Source organism: Epinephelus fuscoguttatus, linkage group LG4 (genome assembly GCF_011397635.1).
Source record: "Epinephelus fuscoguttatus linkage group LG4, E.fuscoguttatus.final_Chr_v1".
Lineage (NCBI taxonomy): Eukaryota > Metazoa > Chordata > Actinopteri > Perciformes > Serranidae > Epinephelus > Epinephelus fuscoguttatus.
This window is the reverse complement of record NC_064755.1, coordinates 14,907,789-14,925,160: the sequence shown is the minus strand read 5'-3', so window position 1 is coordinate 14,925,160 and position 17,372 is coordinate 14,907,789. Positions and strand designations below refer to the sequence as shown.

General features: G+C 43.3%; 3 protein-coding genes across 7 annotated transcripts; 2 read left to right on the top strand and 1 right to left on the bottom strand.

Annotated features, from left to right (window-relative positions):
* Positions 1-144: 144 nt before the first annotated feature.
* Positions 145-7,996, bottom strand: dennd11 (DENN domain containing 11). Its single transcript, XM_049573392.1, has 9 exons — positions 7,326-7,996; positions 6,701-6,800; positions 6,236-6,394; positions 5,205-5,358; positions 4,966-5,104; positions 4,691-4,822; positions 4,441-4,591; positions 2,919-2,987; positions 145-2,786 (listed from the first exon to the last, which is right to left on the bottom strand). The coding sequence occupies exons 1-9, from the start codon at positions 7,768-7,770 to the stop codon at positions 2,591-2,593; spliced, it is 1,545 nt and encodes a 514-aa protein (XP_049429349.1). The 5' UTR covers positions 7,771-7,996; the 3' UTR covers positions 145-2,590.
* A 269-nt stretch (positions 7,997-8,265) lies between these two features.
* wee2 (WEE2 oocyte meiosis inhibiting kinase) lies at positions 8,266-13,704 on the top strand. Of its 4 annotated transcripts, none has more exons than XM_049573388.1 (12): positions 8,272-8,446; positions 8,873-9,151; positions 9,259-9,467; positions 9,811-9,868; positions 10,240-10,409; positions 10,516-10,637; positions 10,753-10,899; positions 10,977-11,081; positions 11,167-11,252; positions 12,369-12,539; positions 12,718-12,866; positions 13,012-13,704. In XM_049573388.1, exons 2-12 carry the CDS (start codon positions 8,882-8,884, stop codon positions 13,175-13,177), a joined length of 1,653 nt encoding a protein of 550 aa, XP_049429345.1. In that variant the 5' UTR covers positions 8,272-8,446; positions 8,873-8,881; the 3' UTR covers positions 13,178-13,704. The 4 variants fall into 4 exon arrangements, with proteins under 4 accessions (XP_049429346.1, XP_049429345.1, XP_049429344.1 ...); XM_049573387.1 differs by having other exon boundaries at positions 8,272-8,477; XM_049573386.1 differs by having other exon boundaries at positions 8,273-9,151.
* A 617-nt stretch (positions 13,705-14,321) lies between these two features.
* bida (BH3 interacting domain death agonist) lies at positions 14,322-17,329 on the top strand. Of its 2 annotated transcripts, none has more exons than XM_049573395.1 (4): positions 14,322-14,473; positions 14,840-15,124; positions 15,744-15,877; positions 16,747-17,329. In XM_049573395.1, exons 2-4 carry the CDS (start codon positions 14,857-14,859, stop codon positions 16,939-16,941), a joined length of 597 nt encoding a protein of 198 aa, XP_049429352.1. In that variant the 5' UTR covers positions 14,322-14,473; positions 14,840-14,856; the 3' UTR covers positions 16,942-17,329. The 2 variants fall into 2 exon arrangements, with proteins under 2 accessions (XP_049429352.1, XP_049429351.1); XM_049573394.1 differs by having other exon boundaries at positions 14,324-14,473; positions 16,744-17,329.
* The last annotated feature ends 43 nt before the right edge of the window (positions 17,330-17,372 follow it).

Below are 17,372 nucleotides of genomic sequence, written 5' to 3'. Positions count from 1 at the left end.
TAAAAGTTGTTCTGTATCTTTAAAAGCAATGAAAGCAGTGATCCTGCTCAGCGGGAGGACAAAGAGAGGTGTAGGCAGAATAGGATTATGAAGGAAACAAGAAAATAGTTATGCAAGGTTTGAAGCAGAGAATCAGACAACACCTAAACTGTATCAAGGTTTTATTGTTTTACAATGGCAGTACAGTGAAATGAATGAACAGTTGCTCATGCTATTGATATCGTGTGTACATTACTGACATCTTTTACAGTGTTTCACATTAGTACAGCTGAAAGCTTATGTGTTATTCCGTGAATACTCTTGATTTACATTACAATCAAGGAGGAAACAGTTACACTAACTGGATGTGTTGCTGCAGGTGTGCAATACTTTTGCTGTCTGACATTCAGTAGTGACACGCTGTACAAATGACTCGGTTTAGCTAATGCTGGTACACGTCTGTGAACGACTCCACATAGAAGGCATTTTATACAGTGGTGTGTGTTGTGTGTACATTCCCTTTTTACATTTAACATACACCTGTAAAGCAAACACCGTCAGAGGCGAGGAGTATAAACATCTTCTGACGAGTAAATACACTCATGGGAGCACGTAAAGGCCATTCAGAAGTGCTTAGGAGAATGTACTTAATCTTTCAGCAAACACTGTTGACGTACACACAGTAATAAGTGAGTCACTTTGAGAAAATCACATTTCTTTAAGGCCCCATTTAAACAACAAAGCTTATGTTTCTCTTTCAATACTAGTTGCACTTTTTCATTTCTAAACCCACTCAGAAAACATTTTAGGGCATCATGTCAAAGGAAAGACCATCAGCAGTTCTCAATCTGGGGATCAGCCCCCGAAAGATCGTTTTAAGAATGTGATAATGTAATAAAAATGACAATTTGTAGACTAACGAAATGTATAATAATGACTTGGCATTTTAGCTTGCATCAGGTGGAGGGGCGTGAGAAGCTGAGAACAATTATACTAAATTTATATGAGGCAAACATCGGCCTCATGTGTTCCAACATGGAACAAATTACCGCTCTGATTGGCAGCGTGATGAATTAAATAAACCAGTCTGCCAGGATAATTCAAAAGACACAGTTGGCTCATCTCGGGAGCTGGATTCACTCAATGGGACTGTGATGAAAAGACTGAGAGAAACCCCCAGCAGCACAGCCCTCACTGTGACCAACACCAGATTTCCAAAAACACAAAGAGATCTTTGTCAGGGACGCAGACAAGCGAAGAGGATCTCTTTGAAGCTGATCAACAAGAAAACTACAAACGGCTCCATCAAGGACTCTTCGCTCAATACGATCACAGAACATACACTGGCTTCCGTTGACGAACCAGCCTCTGGTTCGAGCCTGTATACAGTGCAACACACACACAAATCCTCTCCACGCCATATCCAATTACTGGCTCAGACTGTAAGACATAAACATAGCATTTAAAAAAAGGTACAGTAAAGCATGATCACTGTGTGCATCAGGAAAAGTCCAGTGGTGGACATGGTGCAGCATTCATGATAAGTTCGTGTTACAGAGTCACATTCATTGACAGTTCAAGAACCTCAGTTGAAGGTAAAACAGCAACAAAAACACCTCCATCACTTGCACTTTTACTGTGATCAAACAGAGACACATTATCACATCTGCCTCATGTTGAAGGTGCATAAAGGTGAACAAAGTATTCAACAGCTTTTCTTTTCTCATTCTGAGTCAGCTTTAAAATTAATCATCCCCGTTATAAAAAGAGGATATCACACTTGTTGGTTTTTAATAAACATGTTTCACTTTTACCTCCTTTCAGTTGTGAAAGAAATAAACGCATACACGTGAAGAAGGCTGCTTTCAACTAACACAGACTCCTATTGCTTCCTTTTTGAAAGGCAAATTAAGTAGTCCAAAAGCTTTTGATTTACTACACAGAATCATCCGAGTGTGTTATTACAGCAGGATGAACTTGTTGCACATCATGACAGCTAGGATCTTCTATAAAAAATCTATTTGAAGCACACAAATTCATTTCCAGCAGTAAAATGTCCCCCCACGTAATATGGATCTTTTCTTCAGACAAGTGGACACCAAAGCTGCAGGACTTACAATGTTATCGTCATTGTGATGGGTGCAGTGGAGAACGACCAATCATCCCGCTGTGATGACCAGACCTGATTTAGACTTTCGTACTTTTATCCAGTGCTTCAGTCCCTGGCCACATCAGCTGGAGTCAAAGTCGAACAAGCTCACACAAGCAAATATTTCTGACAAAAAAACAGCACTGAGTGAGATAAGATGTGAATGGCTATAAGACCACGCAGCTGCCAAGCCGTACTGTCTGCTAGGCTGGTGTGTTTTTAGCCACTGTGGACCGGTGCACAAACGTTAAGTGTCCTCATCATCCGCGCTGTTTGGAAACAGTCTCCACAGGTCAGATGAGATACACACACACACAGAGTTAAAAGAGACACCCAGGGGGGGACAGCAGGTGACAGATGAAAGTCCCAGGGTGGAGGCAGTGTCTTCGGTGTCTTGGTGTGTGTGGGCCTTGAAGGCACAAATATCCAGTGGCGTTCTGAGTTTCCCAGGCTGAGGGGGGCTCAGGGGCAGCAGAGGTTGTCTATTACCAGTGTGACGTCGATGCCGTACACCTCCAGCAGGTCGAGCAGGAAGGAGCGATCGCACTGGGGATCCAGCCCCATGGCCCTCACGTGCTCAGCGGTGAGGGTGGGATCGGCGCTCCCTGCTACGTCTGACAGCGTCTGGAAAATGCGGTTATTCAGCTCCATGAAGAAGCTAAGGCAGGATAAAAGACAAGACATTTATCATCACATTAAAATTAAGAAACCAACATAATAGTGTTACTCTCCTGACACCTACTGCCTGTAAGTACACAAGCAGCTGTGAATACACTTGTCAAGGACTCACAGAATGAAAAGATCCTCTTCATTTGATGTGCAGTCTCCATCCACCTCCTGAGAGTACAGCAGCAATTGCCTGGGACAGAAAAGTCATCCATCATCATAAAATCTGAAACATATGATTGTGAAGAGGACCTACTGTGCTTATTTTCAGTATTTCAGTTAGCATGTAGCTGCATGTAGCAGTGTACTTGTAGCCAGGGAATGGCTATACCAGAGTATAGTAACACTTTCCATCACTAAAAATATCACCAATGAAAGCTTCTAAGCCAGCATCTTTACAAGCCAACATGTTCCAGCAGGAATATGATACAAAATTATTTCCCTTAAATGCAAGCATGTAGCTGTATGTAGCAGTGTATGTGCAGCCAGGGAATGACTGTAATGTAATATGATCCAAAATTGGGGAGAAATTAAAAACATTAGGCATTACATGTTTCCCTGATGTTAGCATGAAGCTACATGTAGCAGTGTAGGCTACATAATGTAAATACTTGCAGTAACATGCCTCAAGCAGATAACCATGTAAAGAAATCCATCCCAAGTTGACGACAGTTTGTCGAGAAAGTAGAAAAAGCGGCACTGAAAACCAAATATTCCGAGTATTGTGCTCATTTTCGGTGTTCCTACTAGATCATGTTTACATGCTTTAATGGCCATAAAACACTTTGTTTTACCCATACTGTCTATACTGGAACATCTGTATTCACCCTCTGTCTAAGACACTCAGTTTTAGCACCTGTTTCTCACACATTAAGCATTTAGACCTGTTCCAGCAGGAATATGATCTGAAACTGGGGACAAACTAACACTGGCAACCAAGATTACATTGTTTTCCTGATGTTAGGAGCATGCTACATGAAGTAGTGTAATTGTACCGGAGTACAGTAACACTTTCCATCATTAAAAAATGACCAATAAAAGCTTCTAAGCCAACATCTTTACAAGCAGACATGTTCCAGCAGAAATACAATCCGAAATTATTTCCCTTACATTAGCATGTAGCTACATGTAGCAGTGTACTTGCAGCCAGGGAATGACTGTAATGGAGTATGATCCAAAATTGTGGAGAAATTAAAACATTAGAGATAACATGTTTCCCTGATGATGGCATGAAGCTACATGTAGCAGTGTGAGCTACTTAATGTAAACCCTTGCAGTAGTGTGTCTGGAGCAGACAGAAATCCATTACAAGCTGACGACAGTTTGTCGGGGAAGTAGAAAAAGTAACATTGGAAACCGAGTATTCCAGACAGTCTAATGCCTAAGGTTTTTGCTTACAGAGATTACTTTTACATGTTTACCTGATTATTTGAAACTTTGGCCACATTTAATATGAACATCAGACATTGTAACATTAGGTTCTCTTTAAGGCCTTTAACTTTGGTCTTCAGTGATCAGTATTTATGAGTTTCCATGTTAATTTTCTAGCCTATTTTTTCTTATAACTGAACAAACTAATATTCAAAAACACTGACTCATGTATCCATTCAAAAATCATACATGACTTTTTGCAGTGTGTAACATACCTCTGTTCGCTCAGTTTCCTGTACTTCTCCTTATCTGCTGCATTCAGTCGCAGCAGCGGCTGCAAATGAGTTCTGTGTGTTTTCACATTCTGGTTATCGACGTAGACGTCGTACAGCTCCTTCTTCTCCTCAAAAATTTTCTCTGTGGTGCCTTGAAAATGAGAAAAACATGCTCATTCATAAGGAATCATTTCCATAAATTACAGATAGGCTAAATTAACCATTTTCATATTGTAAAAGCTTCACTCACAGGCCACGTATGACATCTCTGTTTCCAGGGCAGTGATGTCAGCTATGTTGATGTAGAAGAAAGGCCGTAATTCGGGCACAGAGACACCAATTCCAGGTAAAGAGACGTTGGCCAGGCAGCAACAGCAATACACTGAAGGAGCACAAGAACACAGGAAATGAAACATCTATATGACAACACTGAGGTTGCAACATCAGTATTTCTATTACATCCTGAAATGTTTGTGTTGAGAAAAACGGTGCAAGTGTGTGTGAGCATGTGTTTGAGCTTCTCACCCCTGTAGCAGACCACACCTACAGGTGGAGGGGAGAAGATGAGGATGCGTTTCCTAAGCAGTGCGAACTTCCACAGCACCATTATGTGCTCCCCGAAAAACTGGATGAACTGGGACATGCAGCCAGCTGGGTGGGTGATCTGCAGGGAGGAAAAAATGACAATATGTTTTGTTGTTGTTGTTGTTGTTGAGAAAATCTACCATCACCAACATTATAACTGCACTCTGCTGCTTTCACACCTTCATTTCTGGGTGCATACAGCGGTTGATGGTGGTAACACTCCAGGTTGGGCAAGCGGTGACAAGACCGTTTCCTGCGGGGGGAAGGACAGCCTTCTTATCCTCATAGAAGGCCTCCAGTGGAGAGTACTGGCCCGGACACTGCAACTGGTGTCTACACGGAAATCACAGGAGGAAGAGGGGGAGGAGAAGAGAGGAAGAAGAATCATGTCAATGAGCAGATAAGCTTGCTTTAAGTGTTAAACACATTATGCATATTCATGATCTGTCACTGTAGCTCGAGCTTGCATCTGGAGGTATTCACTTGTTATTGTGTGGACGCATTGTGTATTCAGTATCAGACACTATTTAGGTCATCAATAATGCACGATTACAGATGGGCTTGGTTAGTAACCATCACTTGTTTTGAAACTGCATTGTGGGATCATTTGAGGCCGCTCGCATTACATAAACACCACTTTTCTATTTATTTTGACCACTTCAACCATTCAGTACTCATGCTTAACATATTTCTAAACCATTTGAGGCATCTGCTCGCTACTGTCGAGCGGCTGCAATAAAAAAGCCACAGTAACCACACTCCGTTTAGATTAATTCAGATCCACTTGTATCTGGTGGCAGCCTGAGCCATCTGTATTTGTAAGCCGAAACTGTGGCTGTGGCGTATATTTATACATAGTCAATGCGGAGATAAGCTTTCGTGAGAGGACTGAAGCAGAAGAGCAGAGTTACTGAGGAGAAGAGAGGCTGTCAAGGCTTCTTCCACTTCCGTGCTTAGACTTCATACAAAAACTGCATGTAAATGGGCTCCTGTGACGATCGCTGTAACCGGGACTCTGGGTTCATGTTTAATAGATGAGAACGGTTTTAACAAAGAAGCAGGGAGGTAGGCACATTAAGAGAAACCTGTAAAGAGGGTCGGGGGAGAAATAAATAAGGTAAACAGAATACAAATAGGGTGGTGCAAAGGGGACAAAATACGCAAAAACAAGGACAGAAAGAAAAAGACTGGCACACTCAACACGCCTTACCTGACTTGGTTCTCAAGGAAGTGCATGTAGCGGTAAAGCACAGTGTAGGAGGGAGACAGAATTCCCACAGACTTCATCCTCGCTCCTCGCTCCAGCTCACTCTCCACAGGCATGTTGGCAAAACAGGCGAGCCCAAAGTAACATCCTTTACGGAAATATCTGGCCAAAGGCAAAACAAAGATCGGGGGTAAACATGCAGTGACAGATTTCTGACAGGCATTGAACGAACCCAGTGGTGTAGTGGTGGTTGATAAGGTGAGAGTATCTCTACATAGAGGGGTAGGTTAATGGGGGTTTTTTTTGGCTGATAGGTGGGTGTGCTGTTAATGGCCAAAAAAAAGATGGGTACACCCTGTATACCTACGTATGCCATCCACTACACCACTGAACAAACCTATATTCAATATTTAAAGACTGGATTTCATGCTTCCAGATGGTTCTGGGGGGGTAAGTGAGGGTACATACATAAAGTCATTGGTGACCCGATGGGAACCGCTGGCCATCGACTTGAATTCAACTCCGTCTAGGTTGATGTCGTGAGGCAGGCACCACTCTACCATATTCCCTGTCATCCACAAACACACAAAACAAACCATCATGTCACTTCCCATTGTGTCCACTTTCACCTTGGCCACTTCCCCTAATTCTGTATTTCAGCCATGTACTAGCAGGAGGTCAGGGACAGCAGGAAGGCACTGACTCAGCTACTGTAACAATCTATACAATGACCTCCTCCATAAGAAGCTGGTCATCCTGGTCTTTTTTTTTTGTTCTGGTGGAATACTTGGATACAAGCACTGGCAAGCCAGATCAGGAATGTGTTTTCTTTGGAAAGGTTGGCTGATAAAAATAAGGATTATAATTATGTGGGCTGATTGTGAATCTCTTTAATAGGGCCTTGACATTTGAAATGTTTGACAACCCCACCTAGGCTGATATCATACACCCTTCACCTGCATGACTCAGTATAATGCCCCAAAGCACATCACACATTTCAAGATAATAGACATAATTTTTGGAAATTTAGATTTCTAGTCTATAAGTGAGAATCTTAAACATGAGATGGTTTTGCTGCAGTCTGATTGTTTACCTGATCTTGTATCAAAGGTAACCACAAACACAGCCACGATCTGGTCCTTCTCCTCCCACTGATCCCTCACCGAGAGGCCGCCGGGGAAGGGAACATTACGATCTGTACCGAGAGGCTCCGGGCGCTCCCACCCGTGAACAGAGAGCTCTGTTCGCGGACGGCCCGGGCTTCCGTTCCCGCTGGCAACAACAGCTGTCACATTCCTCGTCGGGGTGCAGGTGATGGTGGCGGCGGTGGTGTTAGTGGCGGTGGTACTGTCGCTGCTCCACCCAGTACCCGCCGCGGTGCCCGTCGGTTTCGGCCGCCCGGGTGGCTGCGAAGTTTTCACCGCCGGTGCGTCCTCCTCTCGCGGCGGCGCAGGCAGTGGCGGTGCCGCCTGGTTCGGATCGGTCGGTGGGATTTCCTCCCAGTCCAGAAGCGGGGCTCGGTCCGACTTCTCCACCATGGTTGTTGTGCTGCTGCTGCTGCTGCTGCTGCTGCTGCTTCAGAGGACTCCGGGAAAGGGGGATAAAATATGACAAAAGTCCGCTGTCCGGTTGAATCGAGCTCACTGAACACGCTGCTGGAGCCGGATCATGGTTTCCTGCTGCTCGCTGGGTTGTTTTCTATGTATTTGTAAGCGTGTCACATCCACTGACGGGCTGCTTTTCCTCCGCCTGTCTCACTGTTTTGATGACGTTGCGGACTTCCGCCCACGTGTCTATATTACTATTTCATGCAGTGACCTAATTCTGGTTATTATGGGCTGTTTATTTTTGCCCATAATATTTCATATTCTTAGTACATTCATATCTTTAATGTGATAGTTGTACTGTAGTCTATTAAATGTCCCTATATGGTGTTTTTTTATATTATTTATTTTTACTTTAAATGTGAATTTGTTTTGTGTGTGTGTGTGTGTGTGTGTGTGTGTGTGTGTGTGTGTGTGTGATAGATTCCCTCTGTTTTTATTTTAACACCATATAAAATAGTTTATGCATTTAGCTGCCATTTTAAAGTCAGGTGAGTGGTTTATGAACACTTCAGCCAATCAGAGAGCTGGATGTGTTCACCTGGTGGCATTATGGGTGGCATAGTTTATTTAAACAGGAAGCTACTGACATCCAAGACGCGAAATTCAGGTGTGGTGAGGGTGGGAGATGCCACATGTTCGTGAGTACACGTGATAAACACACATTATCACTCAAACTTAAATTACATACTGATTTGTGTGTTTCTGGCCACTATGTGAAGGAATTTTCCTACATGATTTTGATTTATAAAAAAATTCAATAAGTACGGTAATGTTGGCTTTCTGATTAAATTATGGGACTTGAGGCCCTTGGTGTGTCAGGGCCTGATGTGGTATTGGGAGTCAACAGTGATGTAGGTCTACTAGTGTAGAGATTTGAGTATAACTTGCAACACACAGGCTTTGTTTCCTCTCAACTTCCTAAAGAGACTTTAAATGAAGGCCTCATAATCTAATACCATCAGCCCCAGAGTATTCTTGCTCTCTAAGTCAAATGTGGGTCAAGGATTTCACATTAACCTCTGTCAAAACCCAGGCCCCAGGCATGGCGACGTTGTTTGACGAGATCAGCCATCAGCTGGACTTCTCTAGCTGTGAAGAAGAGGGGAACAGCAGTGACAACAGCTCTGATGACTGCACCTTCAGGATCCGCAGCCCCAGGATCCACAACCCCAGCTCTGCGTGCAGGACGCCCAGCATCCAACGCCACCGCAGCAGAAGCAACACCCTATGTTCCCCTGTGCAGTGCACCAGCCCCATACCTTACGCTTCCTGGAGGAAACTGAGGCTTTGTGACTCTCCCAGTACCCCCAAGGTGAGGAATAATTCAGTCCTTAATGTGCCACTGTGGTTTCAGATGTTAACCAGTGTAACTTCAGTGGGATGAGCATTGAATTTTGTTCTTTTTTTTCCGCCCTGCAGAGCCTGTTATCAAAGTCGTCCCAGCCTTGCTCCAGCACTAAGATAGGTCGTCCTCAGAGGACCCTGCATTTTGCCTCATCTGCTGCTAACCTCATCCAGGCACCCTCTGTCAACGTGAATCCTTTCACCCCTGAAGCAGTCCGCAGGAGCAGCGAGCAGCAGTGGAAGAACTGTTGCAGGAGTGATGATGACGATGATTATGGACGCAGGTAACTACAGTTTTAAGCTGTATTTGACATCTCTAAGGGTGGGATAATAAGGGATAATGTGTGAAAAGTTGTCCAAATGTGTAATTTAGAACATCTCGCATCACAGTTTTCACTCTTTATGATGTAGGTGTCACAATAAGAGCTATTTTTAAACCGCAAGCATTTAAATATCTTCATTGGTTGGTAGATTTCCCATACAGTGCACTGAAGGTGAAGATGAAATAGTTTGAAATATTATTCTTTCTGTTTTTAGCGCCCTTACGCACAGACCTGACTTTTTAATCCCTTATAAGTGCAGCTGTGTTCAGAGTATATAAGTCTAAAGGCGCTTTTCATCTTTCAGGTTGAAACACAGCCTGGCGTCATCTGAGGAGGATGATGAAGCCTTTCTCCCACCAAAGGTACAACTATTTTTGTCAGTGCTTTCTCTGGTGGATGTAACCCTCCCTCTCAGATGCTTCTGATATGATTTCATCATCAGGCTTTGTCATCTTCATCTGCCTCCTCGCTTCTTGTTTTGTCCAAAATTACATGCTGCCAGTCCCACTTCCGGGATTTCTCTAAGGAATCTCCAACAAAAAAGATCCGTCAGAGTCTTCACAGTACCGCTTCCTCATGGAAGTGCTACCATATTTGGTGACGCATCAATTGAAAACCCCCCGGTTCCTCCTGGCTGTAATCAAACTTGGGACTGAGCTCTGTGACGTGTGTGTTCTTTCTTTAGAAATGTCTCTGGTTTTACCACAAGGCCCTCCGTCTGTTTATCTGGCAGAGGCGTGCTGTCCAGGCCCTCATGCTGTCACGCTATGAGAGTGAGTTCCTGGAGCTGGAGTGCATCGGTGTAGGCGAGTTTGGGGCCGTTTACAAGTGTGTGAAGAGGCTGGATGGTTGCTTGTACGCCATTAAACGCTCTCGCCGACCCCTGGCGGGCTCTGCCAATGAGTGAGTCAGCAGCATGACACTCTTTGTGCCAGAGACAGATCTGTCCACTTTATTTTTTTTGCCTGAATTGATCACATTTCTCTTTGACAATTTTATGTCCCCTCAGGCAGCTGGCCCTCAAAGAGGTGTATGCACATGCTGTTCTTGGGCACCACCCACACGTTGTTCGCTATTATTCAGCATGGGCAGAAGACGATCACATGATTATTCAGAATGAATACTGTGATGGTAGGCACCACCTTACCAACAAAAGCACTGTTTAGCGAGACTAAATATTCCAAACATCTTTACGTGAGTCAGATTGAATGATGTGGCTTTGATACTGTCAATTTGTGGGTGCCAGGTGGAAGTCTCAGCGATGTCATTGTGAAGAAGGAGAGGAAGGGTGAGCTGTTCTCAGAGGCCGAGTTGAAAGATCTGCTCTTACAAGTGTCGATGGGGCTGAAATACATCCACAGCTCAGGCCTCGTACACCTGGACCTCAAACCAAGTAAGTCCAAGTCCTCAGTTTGCATTTCTTGTATAGTCTGAACATAAAGTCTCTTGCCTTATTTCAACTCGTTTTAGGTAATATATTCATTTGCCAGCGTGCCAGCACAAGTACAGCAGGTGAAGGGGAGAGTGAGGAGGAAGATGACCGAAGCACTTCAGCAGGAGTCATTTACAAAATTGGTATTGTATATTTAATGTTGGATACATTTCTTTCTAATGTTTTTTTTTTTTGTTTGCTGTCAAGTGTTATTCCTGTTTTCTGCAGGGGACCTTGGTCATGTGACATCAACCAAAAGTCCTCAAGTTGAGGAAGGGGACAGCCGCTTTCTGGCAACTGAGGTCCTGCATGAGGTAAGTGTCGCACAACTAAAGGTCCAGTGTGTAGGATTTAGCGGCTTCTCTTAGTAGCAATGGTATATAACATTCATAGCTATGTTTTCATTATTTTATAATCACCTGAAAATAAGAATCATTGTGTTTTTGTTACCTTAGAATGAGCCCTTTAAATCTACATACAGAGCAGGTTCTCTTCCATGGAGTCCACCATGCTGCAAACACAGACTGTAGATTGGGACATTCGCGATTTTGCATGGGCCATCATAGTTTAAAGCTTTGCTCAGGCCCAAAAAATAAGGTCCCACCATGAATCTGCACAGTTTCTGTCCATGTTCAACCAAGGTCCAAACCATGGCAGCAGTTTTGGGCCTGAGCTTGATTTAAAAAAAACCAAACAAACAAAAAAACAAAAACAAACAAACAGAATCTCTACTGTAAAAAATAGATATGTTTTTGATATTGTAATATTTATTTGAAGCTTAGGGCTGACATGTTTCCTCGCACCACATCTCCTTCCCTTTTTCTCTTCTTTCTGTTATTACAGTCATCTGCTGCCAGCTCTGTGTCCCACACACAGCGGGTTCAGCAGAGCAGGCTGCGTCCCTCAATGCGTGTTCGACTCTGAGATGATGAGCACTGTTGGGATGTGATGGGGAGTCAGAAGCAAACACACACTGTCAACTCCCTCGATTCTCCACTATATTGGCCCGTTGTTCTGCTCTCTATCACGGTCCCCCCTCTTTCTCTCTTTCCCTCTTGATTCAGTCCAGTGTAACTCCTGGCATTTACACCTGAGAGGACAGACCAGTAAAGTGGCAAAGCCTGACCCAATTCAAGTCTGGAGAAATATTGAAAAATTACGACCCTGGGGCCCAATTTGATGTGAGCAGATAATGCTCTACCATAGTTCTGCTACATGCTTGGTACACAGGAGAAGTTTCAGTTCTGCAACCTCGCCGCTAGATGTCACTAAATCCCACACATTACACCTTTAAAGGAGGAGGAAAGTAGGCGTGAGGGTCTGAGCTGCTTGCGCCTCACTGTAGGTTTAAAGACTAAATCAAACATTCAGAGGTCCAACTGTATTTGCATTGTTTTCATGTTCATATTAGCTGTCTCTCTGCCTCATAGGATTACAGCCACCTGCCCAAAGCTGACATCTTTGCTCTGGGCCTTACGGTTCTGCTGGCAGCTGGCGCGCCTCCTCTGCCTCAAAATGGAGATGAGTGGCACAGTCTCAGAGAGGGGCAGCTCCCTAAACTACCAAAAGAGCTATCCCCTCCCTTCAGAGACCTGCTTCAGGTACTCTTATTTCTGGGCTGATCCTCTTTTTCTTATGTTGTTTGAATATGTAAATCCAATAAAGAGATTAAACTTTTGAGCTGCTACCTGTATGAATGCCATTTTATGTAGTGACAGACACTTAAATCACTCTTGTCACAAGCATAGATTGTGAAAATACCTGTCGTCTTTGCTTCAGTCGTTGCTGGATCCAGACCTGACGAAGCGGCCATCTGCCAGGGAGCTTTGCAAGCACACAATCTTGAGGCAGGAGAGGACTGGGGTGGTGGCTGCTCAGCTACGCAGACAGCTCAATGAAGAGAAGTTCAGGACAGCCATGCTTGAAAAGTAAGAGCAAAAACATAGAGGATAATTTAACCAGCATTAACAGTTCTGGGTTTCAGGCTCCTGTCTTTGTCATCGTTCATTCATTTTTAATACTCACATGCTGGTTCCAGTTAGTAGCATTCACTTATTTCCATTTTCTCCACAGGGAACTCCAGGAGGCTCGTCAGGCAGCTTTGTCACCCAAGCAGAGCCTCCTCCCTGGGTTGAAACCCACTGTTAAGATGGGGTCTATGCCCAAAGCAGGAAGGAGGCTTGTTGGTGGGAAGACTGCACGATCCATGAGCTTTGGTTGCACGGGATATGGAGTCTGATTGGACATCGTGAGGCCCATATGCCTGTCCTTTTTGCTCTGATATGCAACTCCTTCTGTAACCAGGCTGTGGTAACAATGTAGCATGTCTAAATGACCTATACAGCAAGGATTTAGTTGGAACTGATTGAAATAACTGAGCGGATGGAGTGAAATTGTAAAATATGCAGACAGGGGGAGTGAGACCGGTTTATCGCAAGTGGAAGTGGTGAGGAGCTGTGATTGTAGTGTCTGGTGGGCTGAGCAGTGTGAAGCTGTTCCGGCCACAGACTGACGATCTCCCCCTTGTCCCCCTGCTCTTCCTCTCGTCTCTCCTCCTCCTCCATGAGTATCCTGAAAGCCTCCTTCTGACTGGCCAGCCGCTCATACTCCTGCAGAGCGATATGAGTGTTCATAAGGGTGCAAAGCTGTGGACAGCATTGGTTTTAAAGGACTAATCTGCATAACTCAAACACTTTCAGTGATTTTCTGGCTGAGGGGAGTTGTTGATGCTGCATATCAATCAAGGACTTGTTTTTTTTTTTTTTTTAACTGTAAATAAACATTTTAATCATTTTTATCAGATGGGCTTCCTTTTTTAGTGGGATTAGCCCCGCAGCTCTTATTCCAATGGTGTACATAATAATGAAAAAAGCACATTCAGTTGGACAAAACCGCATGGGGAATTTCCAGTGCTGTGTTGCTCGTTATCTAGAAATGCAGCCAACTGTGACTGAAGTCAAACAGTGAAGCAGGGTGGACTTAGGAAGTGTGACACATCACATGCAAATTCAACGTTTTTGAAGCAGGTCATGTGAAAACAATGTTTATGACAATACTTTGCTTAATATTAGATGGTACCTTGAGTAATGTAGGTGTTTTACACCGGGTCAAATCCACCCAAGGTTACTATAACATAAGCTTTTGTTATCAGTTTGGTTCATAAAGTAGAAACAATTGAAGCTGTAAAAAGATAAATGAAAGATACACTGGACACTTTCATACCCCTTGTCTTTGCAATTAGAGGAAGAATATTTTCATTTTAAATCTCCTGTCCAGCTTGTTTATCCAATCTGACGTTGTGGGGTTTCAGTTTTTGTTCTGTGTTGACTCACCGCAGCGATGTCCAACTGTGCTTGAGTGCATCATGCGCGGCATTCAATGCTCCACCTCCCCGGCACGTAACATGAAGATGTGCGGTTGTTATGCTGCTCATAGTTGGGCTAACGGTGGTCGGTGCTGGATGGCGCATCATTAATCAACCAAAAGTTATTTGAAGGAAGTTAAAGGCTGACTTACCCGGTGTGAGAAACCCAATGTGAGTGACATTAGCCATAACCTTAACTTACTTTTGAAACTTTTAAGCGATAGTCTTTAGTTTTACGTTTATCGAACGTTGATGCTGGGAAGTTAATGTTAGCTTATGTAGCATAGCTAGCATTAGCTTCTCGTTCGAGCTAGCTTACACAGTTATTCAGAGAAAATGTAAGTGTAACATTAGCTTCGTTGTTTTACTTGTGTGTGGTTTAATTTATTACTTCATTTTCCTGTTAAAATATTCCTTGTTGAAGCTATTGTGCTGGTTTAATTACTTCCCCCTTAGTAATATTTGAGTGGGTTAGCAGTGTTTGTTTATTAGCGAACGTTGCTAACCTTACCCTCATTATTCCTGTCTAAACTAAAGAGACCAAGAGTGAAACGATGGCGGACCTGGGGAGTCTGACCAGCGGACAAAACGCCGCCCTGCTTATTTTCGCCTTCCTGCAAGCTGACTGCCGAAGTTCAGAGTACGAAGAGGAGCTTTTCTCCCTGGGAAAGGACCTACATCTCACCCGGGACATCAACTTCAATGGCCCCAGGAAAGACGTCCTGGACGACGGAGACCTTGAAACTGATGGCCACCTGTGTAGCTGCATCGCACCTGCTGATATTCATGATATTCAGCCTTCACCTGAGCTGCAGTGGCCCAGTGAGTAACTCCCTGTAATTTTAGTCTGTACAGAGGTCATATACAGGGGATTTTACTGGGTTAATTTCATACCAGCGCAACAAACTGATACCAAATCAGCTGTGTCACGTTCATCTCCAAGGCTTGTTTGTGCCTGATATTTCTGAAAGCAGTATGTAAGCCTTTTGCTGGGTGTATCAGAACAAGTGAAAGTATGTAGCTACAAACAGTATGAGGTGACTCAAGCCTGCAGTTTAACAAACCCGATCACCCATGCAATGTAGAAGTTATCCTAATTTAACACAGTTGAAGTAGTTTCCAGTTACAGTAATGAAACTTGTGACTTTAAGTGAAAGCAGGAAGTGACAGCTGTCGACCATTTCATGCAAGAGACCTAGTTGATGCAAACCTAGCATCTACAGTCACACATCTCTCACTTTATCATCACACTATATATGCTACTGTCACAGAGGTAAATGTGTGGTATTGAAGTACAGAATATTAGAAGACATTAAACGACAGTTCATTACTTTATCTTCATTTACAGAACATATATTTCTTACAGTGTCATTGCTGTTAAAACCAGAAACAAACATTAGGTTCACTAAAGTGCACTCATGTTTATCTTGTTTTCCTGCAGGAAACCAGGCAGAGGCAGCAGCCATTCAGCAGGTTGCAGAGGGGCTGAGAGAAATTGCTGACCAGATTGAGCACAATGTCGTGGCTCGGGCTACCCAGAACCTGAGCAAGAACATATTTACCTCCCCTTCTGAGGTAAGTGTGCCCTGAGCACAGGAGATGTTAGCGTTAGGATGGTAGATGATAGTAATAAATAGGACAAACTCGTTACTTTATAACCTGACTCAGAGTTAGAGTAGAGGCAGGAAAATGCAAAACAACCATGTACAACAGGAGATCATCACAATCAGATTTTATAACTTGCAAATGTTAAGTGTTTTTTCCTGGTAAGATCATGCTAATTGTTATTCTTGGAAAATTGTGTGGCTGAGACGGTGAGGTAAATAGTGCCTCTGCTCTGTGTCCTTGAAAGTTAATGTTTAATTAAAGGGTACTTGGATTTCATGATAGATAGGTGGTTTTTGTTTGAGGTCAGAACTCATGCCAACTATAAAACACTATGGGAAACCTCAGTGATTCATTTTATGCTTGACATTATATTTAATTCATAATATTGGTAGGTATTCCATAATGGTTTTTAATGCGAGAAAATAGACTTACCTCACAGATACACTAGGTGGACAAGATTCGCAAAATGGTAATCTACATTTCAGCCAAAAAAAAATCTGTAATAATGTAAACGTGTAAATACCAAGATTAAGTTGGAATGGTTTGTACTAATTTTTCCTGCTAGCCCAACTTTATTTGTTTGATAAATCAACGTCCAAACGTGCAGTCGCCTACAGAAAATTCAAATTTAGTACTGCTAAGTGTGTGTATTGATTCCCGCACTAATAAAACACCACTTTGCATCAAAATGTTTGACACAAGTGCAGAACTAACACCTCCTAAGCTTATACATGCCATAGTAATAAGATCCATCCATTTGTGTTTATGTTACCACTCTGATTACCACTTACAATGATTGGTAACAGTATTTGTGTTTTGTTTGTGCTTTCCAGCAGTGGAAGGACCACCTTACCCAGGAGGTGGTGAGGGTGATGAGGCAGGGCGTAGGTCTGGAGCATCTACCCCAGGAGCGAGTCATGATGGCTCTCACGCTCACCCTGGTGAAGGGAGTGTGCGAGCAGGCCCCACGGCTGCTGAGAACGCTTTTCAACACCGCGCTGCAGTATGTCAGCTCTGGGAGGGCCAGGTGACTTCAGAGCTGCAGGCTGAGAGGAAATAACTAAGAAATCTGTGGTGGAAAACAGCTAAATCTGAAACTGGCATCTGCTCCTCATCACCAGTCGAGTGTGAAAGGAGCCACGTCCACCACACAGTAGTAAAAACACTTTTCCGACAAAGGAAAGTGATGATTAAGTATTTGAGTTTACAGTTGTGTATTGAAAACATGAAACTGAAGTTTGAATTTGACAATTGAAATCTTTCTTTTGTCATACTGCCTACGTTTACTCTTGCTTAAAAATGTATCGTTTCATTTTATACTTGAAATACGTTCTTATTTTTGTACTCAATTATTTTGCTTTTCACATATACATGTACGGCTATGATATAATGTGATTTGATTAAATACGTTTCTCCTGGGACTTGAGTTTAATTTCAATCTTAAATACTGTGAGATTTTACA